At 46.2% G+C, this 12568-nt stretch overlaps 2 protein-coding genes across 2 annotated transcripts in view; both read left to right on the plus strand.

Annotated features, from left to right (window-relative positions):
• The first annotated feature begins 1269 nt into the window (after positions 1-1269).
• CD2BP2 (CD2 cytoplasmic tail binding protein 2) lies at positions 1270-8504 on the plus strand. Its single transcript, XM_033169637.1, has 7 exons — positions 1270-1419; positions 2388-2469; positions 2733-2865; positions 4397-4554; positions 5668-6172; positions 6559-6680; positions 8172-8504. Exons 2-7 carry the CDS (start codon positions 2395-2397, stop codon positions 8280-8282), a joined length of 1104 nt encoding a protein of 367 aa, XP_033025528.1. The 5' UTR covers positions 1270-1419; positions 2388-2394; the 3' UTR covers positions 8283-8504.
• A 1888-nt stretch (positions 8505-10392) lies between these two features.
• Positions 10393-12568, plus strand: part of LOC117059084 (integrin alpha-X-like) — a 34933-nt gene continuing 32757 nt past the window's right edge. The window contains exon 1 of the mRNA XM_033170586.1: positions 10393-10456. Within this exon, the coding sequence (XP_033026477.1) occupies positions 10393-10456 (64 nt within the window). The remainder of the gene's footprint in view (positions 10457-12568) is intronic.

Raw genomic sequence — 12568 nt, forward strand, 5'->3', positions numbered from 1 at the left:
GTCCAACCTCTGCAGTGCAGGAATCCTTTGTCCCAGTTTCAACGCTGAGATTAAGAGTCTCATGCTCTGCCAACTGAGCTATCCCAGCAAAATTGAAAGCAACACGATCACCAGAAACAATTACAGTAAAGAAAACTTTATGGAATAATGCAGGAATTGATTTGGTCCGTCTCAGGCCAATCAAAGGAAATTCATTACAACCGGGTACATTCCAGAGTACATGCCAATGTTTGCGTATAATTCTAATGATTCTATCTGCATGAGTAGTGTATTCTAATGAGCCCATAATGCAATTTTGAGACAGTGAGGTGGTTGGGGACTAAGAAGCAATGACCAGTCCTTGGCAAGAGATTTATGTTTGGACCTGTTGACAATGTTGGGACATCAGAATTGGACATTTGCCGATTATACAAAGCTTTAGAAGCTTGATCTCCGCTGGGTAAAGTCTGGCACCATGACTTATTCAAGGACTTTCAGAGACTTCAGTTTGATAGTTTTGATGTTTTGCATGATTCCATAAAGTTTTCTATACTGTAATTGTTTCTGGCCATCGTGTTGTTTTCGATTTTGCTGAGTCATATTTTGCAACACGGGGGTTTGTTTGTTTACTCAACTGAGCTGGGAGTAAGTCTGTATATCACACTGGCCTGTGCATGCCCCAAGATCTTTGAATGAGGTCCTTTTTCAAGTGCCTTTTCTAATGGAAGTACATTATGTATCAAACAGAGATTTTTTACTGTCATGGTATCCTGACTTTTCAATGCAGAAAATATAATTATTGGTGCCAGGCCAAGGCATTTTTCTTTGCCCAGCTGTTTTAAATAGTTTGTTGCCTCAGTCTCCCTTATCATTTTATAGTTCTTCTTGTTTATTGTTAGTATGAAGTTGTTGCTGTTGTTATTTGGAATAAATAATTTTTATGTTTATTGCACACAACCCTGACATCAGTTTGAATGAAATTTGGCCTAGAAATACAGGAAAGGAAACTGTAGCCCAACCCAACAATTGTATTCTGTCTACAGTATGACGAAACAAGCTACTGCTTGTGGCATGGTAAATTTGCTGGTGCCGCAAAACTCTCTCACTGCAACAAACTAATAGGGCTAAAGACATCTTAAAGACTGGATTAGTACCCTAATCCACAGATCCTTGCAGGCAACGGCAGCCTTTGGAAATACCTCCCCCCCCCACAGCGCGCACGCGCGTGGCCTGCGCTCGAAGGCTTTGCCCACACTCTTCGTGCTAGTCGTTGCGAACGAAGCCGACGCGTGCCAATACTTTGCGGTCACTTCCGGAGCGCGTGCGCCGCCGCTAGCTTAGCGTCACGTCCTCGTCGAATGGCGCGGCGGGACCCGGATGTTGATTGCCTCGCCGCGGTGGTTTGAGAGTTGGGGCAGCGGCGGCTGCGTGAGGACTCAGGTGGGAGCCGCGTCCCGTCGCGCGGGGGGCGGGAGGAGCGGGGAACGCGAGTGACGTAATGCGCACATTCTAATGGCTCCCGCCCCACCTGGACGTCTGGCTGGGGCGGGGGCGGCATACCTGCCCAGGTGCGCTCCCAGGTCAATGACACACCTGCAAAGCGCGGGGCGGCCTGTGAGCCGTGCGACAGGCTTCTTTGGAGTTTGGGAGGCCTCTCCCACAATTAGAGTGGCTAATTTAGGAACGTAATTGGTGTCGGAGTTTCTTTATTATTATTATTATTATTATTATTATTATACAATATAAAAAACCACCCACATTTTGCCTGCAGTTCATTTGCGTTTTAGTCCCCTTGAGATGATGAAGAGCAGGGAAGCTTGACTACATTTGGATTATTTTCAGCAGCCAAAGTACAGAGGAGGAAGAGGAGGAATTATAGAAGAGTTGGAAAGGGACCACGAGGATCATCTGGTCCGACCCCTTGCGATGCAGAAATCTTTCACCCAACGTGGGGCTTGAATCCACGGCCCTGGGATTAAGTCTCGTGCTCTGCCAACTACCGTAATTGGAGCATTTTACCTTTCTCCCAAGGCTGCTGTTAACTTTAGTGGTCAGACCTCCATTGTTGCACTGCTTGTTCTTTAGAGGCTTATTAGCCTGCACACATGCGCACACCCCTTTTTGTGTCCCCCAAGCAAACCCTGAGATATGCAGCTAAGATGGAGTCAACAGTTACTTTGTTTACAAACCCTCCCCTGAGACCTGCATGGTGGAGATAAGGCCCTTTCCCATGAGACCTGCATGGTAGAGATAAGGGCCTTATCAGCAGTGGAAGCAGCATTATGCAAATTCTGGTTAACCAAACCCATCAGAAGAGCAAAGCCCCTCTTCTGTGTTGCTTGCAGATAGCTCGTTGGGTGTCTTGCATCCCCTCTGCTCATCTTTTGAATCTGGTTTGCTTTCTGTAGAGCCATAATGTCAAAACGCAAGGTGACCTTTGAGGACCAAGGCGATGAGGATGAGGAGGAAATGAACTTGCCAAAAAAGAAGGTGAGCGAAAGGGGCTATTCTCCAATATCTTCATATTCAGGGGATAAAGTGAACAAGGAACTGTGCATTTAAAACATACAAAATCTGGGAGCTTGCACAATGGCTTATCCTGAAGATTTAGGGTAGCTTAAAAGAGGGATAAGCTGCTGATTTGAAAGAGAAAAAAACACCCTCTAAATTAGTGATGCTGGGGAATACAGGCAGATTCTTCAGCTTCTGAATGGATAATTTCTACATTCTTTGCCAACCCCCCCCCCCAACAGCTGGTGGAACCTGCAGTTGGAGGACCAGGCAGCCGCTTTAAGGGCAAGCACTCATTGGACAGTGATGAGGAGGATGATGAGGAGGAAGGGCGAGGCAGCAAATATGACATCCTTGCATCAGATGATGTAGAAGGTAAGTATGGAACTGGAACCATGGTACGTGTACATATTTGGATTATGAGATTCTGTATTCTGTGATCTTTCTACTTTCTGAAACCCCCCAAAAACCCAAAAACAGCAAGATAGAAGAAGCTACTTTTGCTTGGAATTGCAGTGGTATGGATGTGGCAAACCTAAAGGAAATGGAGCCATTGAATATCTATTTCAGTACTTAAGGGGGCAAATCTGCATGAAAACTAAGGCTGCAATCCAGGGACACCTGGGAGTAAATCCCACTGAATTTAATAGGATTTAATTCTGAGTAGATATGCGTGGGATTGGGCTGTATGTGTTCAAAGCCCTTTGTATACATTATTTCATTAAACCTTACAGCATCCTTTTAAGGTAGGCTGTGTTTAGGTATTCACAAATTTTGGAAGGTCTTGGCAGCCAAAACAATATTTTGGGTTGTCGGGACCCTTTAAGGTGCCTTATGAATGTTTTGTTCAGAAGTAACCCCACTGCATTCATTGGCACTTACTCCCAGGTAAGTGTGCATAGGATTGTAGCCCCTGATCCCTTAACTACACCTCTCTATGGAAGATCAGTGCTCCCCAATTCCTCTGTGGAAGATGAATACTCCCCAATTCAGCTCCATATGTTTGGAGCTTGTATAGGGGAATAGGGCATGTTGGGGGGCTGGCCTTTGGAGTGGCTGGAGTACCTTGGCCATCCACCACTGCTCACCCCCAGCCCTCCCTTCCAGAGCCCAAGGTAAAAACTGGGGCTTGTTTTAGCGATGGGTGATTGAGACACTCATAATGCTTCAGCCTCACACCTCTTAGCCCCCTGAAGCCATGTCAGAGTGCTGAGCTAAAATGGGGAGTCCTGCCTCTATATGTACGTGTATAAACACTATTGGGTGTACTAGGGCTAGCAGAATTATGATTTCAGAGCGGAAGGATTCATAGGGGATAGGGCTATCGATGCCCACGGGCCATGATTGCTGTGCTCTGCTTCCACAGTTGGAGGCAGCAATGGTTCAGAATACCAGTTGCTGGAAACCACAGGAGGGGAGAGGCCTCTTGTGTTCAAATCTAGCTGGTTTTCTACAGGCAACTGATTGGCCACTGTGAGAATGCTGGACTAGGTGGGCCACTGGCCTGATCCAGCAGGCTTTTCTCAAGTTGTTGGTGTTGAAATATATAAAAAAAATTGTCCAGTAGCACCTTAGAGACCAACTAAGTTTGTTCTTGGTATAAGCTTTCGTGTACATGCACACTTCTTCAGTGTTGGTGTTAATTGAGTTTATATACCACCCTATACCCAGAGGTCTCTGGGCGGCTCACAGAAATGATCACAACATATATAATCAGAATAAAAACAGCAACCCAGTAACAACCCCCACCCAAAAAGAGCCACATTTTAAAAGGGTCTAGGATGTTGTTATGGTTTCGTATCAGCCCTGCTTCAGTGATTTATTAAAGTTAACAGTCATTTTATTCTAGTATTGTGAGAGGCTGATCCAGCATAATTTGACTCCCACACTTTATTTACCCTCGTAGGGCAGGAATCTGCAACTATTGACTATGAAGATGGTGTCCGGATCACTCCATTCAATTTGCAGGAGGAGATGGAAGAAGGCCATTTTGATTCAGAAGGCAACTACTTCTTGAAGAAAGAGGCGATGATTCGGGATAACTGGTTGGACAATATAGACTGGGTAAGGTTGCTTGTCTGGGCTGAGCAGAAGACAGCCCATGCAAACAGGGAGCTGATAATCTTGGCTGTTCCTACAGTGTGTGTAGAGAGAAGCTTGATTGATTTCCCAGTTGCACAGTAGCAGGAAGCAAAGCATCCGTTTTTCTGCTTGCATTGTTCAGTCATAAATACAGAGATTCTGGGAAGAAATTTTGAAATGTCTGCAAGAGGGAGCAGCAGGGGAGGGAATGGGCTATAGTTCTGCAGCTAGGACAGGAGTGAAACTGGGTTCCTGGCTCAAATCTGGGTACCCTGAGTAGTCAGAAATAAATCAGGTTGATTGTCATAACTGTAAGCTGCTTTCCTGCATGGTCCTCAGGACTTACGGCTCTTGGAGTAATTCTGAGACAATATAGCCTTGGAGACAGCAGCTCTCCCAAACCCCAGTGAGCTTCATAGCTGAGTAGGGATTTGATGCTGCGTACTCACATACAAGCTCTGCACTGCGCGCACACACTACCTTACACAATAGAAACCAGTGCAAGGATAGACATGAGAAATAGGCAAAATGGGTTAGGATGTGGTCGTCGTCGTCCCCGTTTGTGGATCCCCCCCCTTGTATGCTTACAGCACAGGTTAAACTTCAGAATTTTATTACCTTTCGAAAGATGGCTGTAGTTGGTGAAAACATAGTCAGGTGTAGTATTTTAAGACTAAGTAAGCGGGAATAATGTTGCTCTCTTACCTCCATGACTTTTTACTACCACAATAATTGGGCAACCAGTGAATTAATGTTGCATCAAACAAGGCTGATGGGATTCTTGGGAATATCTAGTAGGAACAGGGAGTGCAAATAACAGAAAGGATATTATTTCTGGCTTGCGGCACCTGCCACAGTTCTTTGACTGGATCTGAAGCCCCCATACATTAGAATCGTACAGTTGGAAGGGACCCTGAGGACCATCTAGTCCAACCCCCTGCCATCCAGGAATTCGCAGCTGCCCCATTACGGGGATCGAAACTGCAGCCTTGGCGTTATCGGCACCATCCTCTGACAAGCTGAGCTCATCCACATTTTGTAATGGTCTACCACTTGCCTCTTACGGCTTTCCTGTCCCTTTCGCTTCCCAACTAGGTCAGGATAAAGGAGCAGCGTCCTGGTCAGAAGAAGCCACCGCTAGATTCTGCCGAGGAAGACGAGGAAGAGGATCTTGAAGTCGGACGGGCACCTTTGGACAAGAAGACGCTGCTGGAAGGGATGGTGGCCTTGGTGCTACCTGGCGAGACAGTGGCCAGGGCCATCCAGAGGCTCGGAGACAAGGGCGGGCCCAAGAACAGCGGGCGCCAGCGGAGGCCTTGGAGCCGCCTCAAGGCAGAGGAGCCAGAGCCAGCCGAGGAAGGAGAGCCCCAGAAGCCCGGGTCGCCAGAACGGAAAGAGCAGCTGGAGCGCCTCTCGGGGCTGGCTGACCAAATGGTGGCGCGAGGCGTGTATGAGATCTACCAGGAGACCCGGGAGAAGCTGGCACTGAGGCTCCGGGCGCTGGAACAACCTCCCGCAGCATCATCCGCAGCCGAACCGGAACTCGACATGTTTGCTGAGGATATTGATGAAGCGAAACTGGGGGAGAAGACACCAGCAGGTGAGTCCTTTTGTTGGGGACTGCGTTGCTGTTTTGGGAAGACCAAAAACGCATGATTTGCATAAAAAAAATCCCCCGGCGCAGCTGCTTGCTGAGATTTACCACTGCAGGTGGGGGGAGGTGTGTTGTGCTCATTTTCTGCGTGCAGAGAAAAGCACTCCCTCTTTCTGCTCTTAAGATTCTCTCCGATACTTGAGCTTTCTACATGCAGGGTATTTCTGTGGGGAAGCATTCAAATGTGGGGTCACCCACCCGTCCCCCAGAATCCTGACGTTCGAAGTAGTACAGCTGCACCACATGACTGTCCCGATTGTATTTCGGATCTTAGCTGTTGGGTTATTGTTTGAGTTGGCAACCTGACACAAGTTCGAATATTCTTCCGGCAGTGGGAAGTGAGGAGCAAAAGCAGGGCGACGACAACGCTCTTTCCGAGGTCATGTGGGAATACAAATGGGAGAACACAAACACGTCCGAACTCTATGGCCCCTTTAGCAGCTCCCAGATGCAGGTAAGAGACAAAGTGGGGCAGTCAAACCGCTGTTATTTCTCTTTCAGATATTTTTTCATGTCTCTCTCTTGTTTTAGGTATGCAGTTCTCTCTTCATCATTCAGTCTTCATTCTTTCCACCTATACCAGTGGCCTTTTGTTGATTCCCCCCCCCCATCCTTTCAGTAGCCTTAGTTTTTTCCCTCCCTCTTTTCCTTTTTATGTTCATTTCTTCCCCTAATTCTTTGGGGATATGTTTGATCTTTTTGCAGTCCATGGGACTCTCAAGAGTCTCCTCCAGCATCATAATTCAAAAGCATCAATTCTTCGGCGATCAGCCTTCTTTATGGTCCAGCTCTCACTTCCGTACATTACTACTGGGAAAACCCTAGCTTTAACTATACGAACCTTTGTCGGCAAGGTGATGTCTCTGCTTTTTAAGATGCTGTCTAGGTTTGTCATTGCTTTTCTCCCAAGAAGCAGGCGTCTTTTAATTTCGTGACTGCTGTCACCATCTGCAGTGATCATGGAGCCCAAGAAAGTGGATAAGGAGGCAATAAATACGCACACACTTGTTTATTAATATAACCCATACTAAATGCTTGCTGCAAAACTGTCCTCAATATACTAGCAATGGAGTCTGTAAGATCCCTAGGGGTTACTTGGTAAAATTTCTCATCCGATAATAATCTTTTAGCCTCCGTAATATATTGCTGAGTAGAAAATTCATTCCAATATATGTTCAGGTGTGCTATTATGTTACATTATTATTGTTATGTTGTATTGTATCGTGCATATTTATAGTAGATATATTACTGTGATACATTTCCATGCAGGTTTTGGTTTATTTGTTTGTCCATTTATTTTGCAGTCATATGCTGAAGAAGACGTACACGAAACAGTGTTAATACCGGATCACTGTCCGTGGTCTCACTGTTATTATATACAATATTAAAAAAATACACCATTTTTATTGGCCGCCGTGGTGCTAGTTTTAGGTTTCTGCTGGAAGATTGCATCACAGAGGTTCTCTGGATTTTCTAAGCAATGTGTATTGTGCAATCTTGGTTATAAAACTGGGCATTGCGTGCAGAATTCGGGTTCCACAGAATCTCCGGTTTCATCTTTAAAACCAAGTTTCTAGCCTTTCACAACCTTCATTTCCAGGCCTGTTTTTGGGTGAAAACCACCTAACGCATTTTAGTTTGTAGGACCCCCATGTCCATTAGGTGCACCACCACCTCCTCCTCCTCCTCCTCCTCCTCCTTCTTCTTCTTCTTCTTCTTCTTCTTCTTCGGCTCTCCATGTGTACAGATTTTGTTGGTCCCCTTGATATGCTAATGTCAGTCATGTTTGAATACCACATTGGTTGGTTATGCTGATAATTTCCCCCCAGTGCTTGTTGGTTCACTTCACCCCCCCGTCCCCAACCAGTTTGCCAGCTCCATCCCTTCTTTCTCTCAGCAATTCCCTTTCTCCTTCTTCAACATTTCCTCTTCTGTATCCCTCCAGGACTGGGTATCCCAAGGCTATTTCCCCGATGGGGTTTACTGCCGGAAGGTGGAGAATTCCGAGGGCCAGTTCTACAATTCCAAGCGCATTGATTTTGACCTCTACACGTGATCGGAACCCGCCTCCTGCCCCACATAACACAAGAGATGCAACTCAACACAGCGGCGGACTGAAAGAACTTGCCGGACTTTAGGGGGTGGGGGCCAGGGGAGGAGAGGCGTGTGTGTGTTTGTGTGCGTGTGTTTGCAGAGGGAAAGAGGGAGAGGTTTGATTTGCCATCACATTCTGAGGTTGCTTTGCATTTTGTGAGAAATAAAAAGAATCAACCTTAAATTGGCTGGGTTGGTTACTGTTTCCCGGCTGGCAATTCCTGTGAGTTGGGCATAGGATAGGGATTGGCATTCAGCCTTCTAGCTGCCAGTTCTTTTCTGCTGCTTAATGCTTCCAGTAGCATCTTAAGTGATGGGGAGGAGAGAATGTCATACACAAGCAAATAGAAGATTTGTGGGGAGGTAAAGAGGGTAAAACTAGTTGCTAGTGACATAGTTCACTGTTCTCCCACCTTGCACAATATTTGGTGGAGATATTGTGGTTTACTTTGTGTCTATTACTATTTTCGTCTGTAGGGGTCGGCTTAAAGGGGCCCCTTTTTTACCCAAACTTACTCATGACTCAAGTTTTATTCATTGCTCTTCAGCTCCTTTATACTACCCCACTCCTTGTTGTAAACCTCATGAGAAGGCCATGCTTTTAAGTGTGCCCCTTCCCCTTTCATCTACACCCATTCCTCTTAGGTCTTACAGGGTAGAGCGTTTAGGCAAATCAGATGGTGGCTTCCCTTTGTAATGCACACTAGTCCAGAGCCCTTAAAACAAGACAGGTATTTTTAGTACATGCACAGATTTTTTTTTAATGGACAATTGCAGAAATTAAAGCCAACAGCAAAATAAAAACAACTTCCATATGTTGGCCACATACAGATATTTCGGTGTTCTGAAAGGGCAGCAAGTTAATTACCGGTATTACAGTATTTTTTATTGTCTGGGAGAGGTAATCACGAGATTTCCTGCCACAAGAGCAGAAAATAATTTGACCACCTTTGGATACTATGCAACTTGACTTGGTGGGATGGAGAGATTTCTGCTCTGCCTGAGGTGACAATGCTTTGAGCTTTTCCTGTTCATAAGGAAGAAACCTCATTTTCAAAGAGGATGCAAGGAAAGGGGGTGCCTTTAGTTTCTGTGATGCTGGTCCAGTCGGTTATCCAGTAGATCAGAGCTCATTTAAGATCCAGCACAGTTGTCCCACACTCAAGTAAACAGTCGCATTACTTCCTCGGAAGCCAGAATTCTCACAATATATTTATTGTGGGTTTTATCTTTAAAAGATGAAAACACCCCACTAGCAGGCTCAGGCGTATGGATAACGGGTTAATGTTCTAGTTACAGGTAGGTAGCCGTGTTGGTCTGCCATAGTCAAAATAAAATAAAAACTTCCTTCCAGTAGCACCTTAGAGACCAACTAAGTTTGTTCTTGGTATGAGCTTTCGTGTGCATGCACACTTCTTCAGTGACTGTGAGAAACAAGCCACTGATGTACAGACCAAAATAGAGGTTTGGTAGTCTGAAGTCCACATTGCCTCAAGACAGGAGGCATGAGGCCAGATATGGGGAATCTAGCACTCTTGATGTTGGACTGCCGCATCATTCCTGGTGATTTGTCACGCTGGCTAGGGCTGATGGGATTTGGGAGTCCCAACACCACAGGTTAGCCCCCCCTTCCTTTAAGATGTCCTACTGGAACGTACTGCAAAATATCCCTAGCACAGTTTTCTGTGTCTATTGATGGGTCGCCCTCTAGGAAGCACATCCTGAAAGTGATCACCACCCTGTGTTTGCCCCCAGCACCTGATATGCAAGGATATACTTTTGCCGAACACTGGACATTCAGTGGCGAGAAAAACTTTGCCTGTTGGGTTTGGTCTGTCCCATGCAACCGTGGAATGAAAGAAAGCCTCTGGGAAAAGAGGCAGTCCTACTCTTAATTTAACATTGTCTAGCTTTTAATGTTGGGTGTGGTTTGTAGGTGGCGCAAATCAGAGATTCATGCTGAAACGGGGGAACGGATACTGGTGTGGCAATAATAGGAAATGAGATGTCAGACTTTGCAGCAGCGCAGTCCCCATGCAAGTCGGCCGCAGAGGGCTCGGTGAAACAACAGCATGGAGCCTGTCGCTGAAACGAAGTGGATCCTCAAAGCTGCTTTCTTTCTCTGCATTGGCTGGTGTACGTACTGCAGCTCGACTTTGGCTTGTGGGGCAGGTGTAGGGTTGCCAAGTGACCCCAAAGGAACTGGCTTCGGCTTGTTCCTGTGTCTTTAACAGCAAGTTGACCTGCAGTGATCGGCAGGTGAAGCTGTTCTCAGCTTGGAGAGAAGCAGTGCCACCTGCTTAACAGCTGTTTTAAAAGGCACAGGAGCAGGCATTGGGGATATTTTTGTTAAAAGTTGGAGCAATCAGGAGTGGGGCAGCTGGTTGGGTTGCAGGTAAACTGAATCAGGGCTAGCAAGGGGGGTAAGGAGGGGGCTGTACTGTTTTAGTCACTGACTTTAAAAAAAAGGAACAAAAACTTAATGGTGCGTGGGAAGGGTTGCTCAGTGAAGCACTGAAATGAGGATTTTTAAAAAAACAAAAAAAATGTTTCTATAGGCCTAGTGGTATTAAGTGCTTACTAACTAATAACCCCGCTTTGCATTTATTTTGCCTGTGTTTAAAGCCTGTCACACTAATCCATTGTAGTTGCTACAACAGCCCTGTAAGGTAGGTTAATATTCATCTCTCCATATTGTTTGGGGCAGTGCATCAAGTTGTAGAAAGCTACCTTGAGAGTTTGGGGCTAACAAAATCTGAGGCGTTCCTACCTCTCACAACCAATATGAGGCTAGTTAATACTGCCCCACTGTGCATGGCTGTTACCAGGATTACAGAGGCTGGCTCAAGATGTTCAGCAGACAACCACTTTATAGACTACTGCAGCGTGTAACATGTGGGGCTACCCCTGAAGGCTACCCAGCATCTTCAGTTTGTTCCAAAACAGGGTGGTGGGTTTGAGAACGAGAGCTGCGTGGTCTCACAAAATGTGTCGCCGCTCTTCAATGATGTCCACTGGCTTTCCAAATTCTGCTGAAATCGTTGGGCTTAACCTAAGCAGCCCTATACAAATCGGAGCGTGGAATAAGGATGCCTGCTTTCACATGGCCCTGTCTGTTCTCTAAGCTAAGGCAAATGTATCCTGACTCAGGTGCCTTCAAGCCTCAGAAATCGACAGTGGCAAATGCAGGCACTTTTCTGTTCCCAGGTGTATCTAATCTAACCCACCCCCTGCAACATCCATCCAGGGCCGCCATCTAAGTTTTAGGCAATTGTCAAGCTTATTTTATTCACCCAGGCTTTTAGTAAACAGAAATGTCGAGTCTTTAGTGATGCCTATTGTTTTTCAATTTGTGTCTTCTTTTTTATTGCTGCTTTATCTGGCTGGTTTTACTGTATACCTTTTTTATAACCTGCCCCCCCCCCATTAATTGAGATTTGATTGTAAGCCACCTTTGACATTTCTTCAGAATTGAAAAGTGGGATAGAAATGCTTACATAAACAAATGAGATGGTAGATTCCTGAGGTGGTCGAGTGGACTGTACCACTTGAGACCACAAGTATAATGCTGTATTAAAAAACAACAACAACAACCCTCCATCTGGACACACACAAAACTAGAACTGCAGGGAAAAGCATGAGTTTCAGCTCTTTCTCCCTAATGCAAGGGTGGGAAACCTCAGCCCATGGACACCAGGTCACATTTTCCCTAAATCACACCAGATGTCATAGGTAACACAAGGTGTGGGGCAGGAAGAGGCATGGCACATCCTATTCCTGCTTGGTGGAAGTCCCTGAGAAGGCTTCTTGCACATGAGGGTACATCATGCACCTGAACCCCCCAGAAAGTGGGACTGAACTCCCCTTCCCCTGCCCACCTTTGACAGGTGGGCAGGTCAACCCCCTTGTTGAAGGCGGCTGGCAGAACAGGGGGCTAGGGGAGAGAGAAAGAGCTGGGACCATTGTCCCCAAAAGCTCTACTAGACGGGCAGCTTTCATTTTAGTCCAACACTGATGGCGGAAGAGTATCCTTTGCCCCACCTGAGGGCAGCAGACTAGATTGGAGCTGCAGGGCAGCGGATGACATGGTACACACACCTCTGCTTCCCACCATCCTGTAGCTGCTTGCGCGCGCACACACACACACACACCAAACATCTTATGTCTGAAGCTGTTTCCTCAGCCTACCAAATGGTAGTGCCACCCCTGCCTTGGCATTGGCATCAAGCCAATGTTTAAGGGCATCTG

The sequence above is a fragment of the Lacerta agilis genome, chromosome 14, assembly GCF_009819535.1.
Source record: "Lacerta agilis isolate rLacAgi1 chromosome 14, rLacAgi1.pri, whole genome shotgun sequence".
Lineage (NCBI taxonomy): Eukaryota > Metazoa > Chordata > Lepidosauria > Squamata > Lacertidae > Lacerta > Lacerta agilis.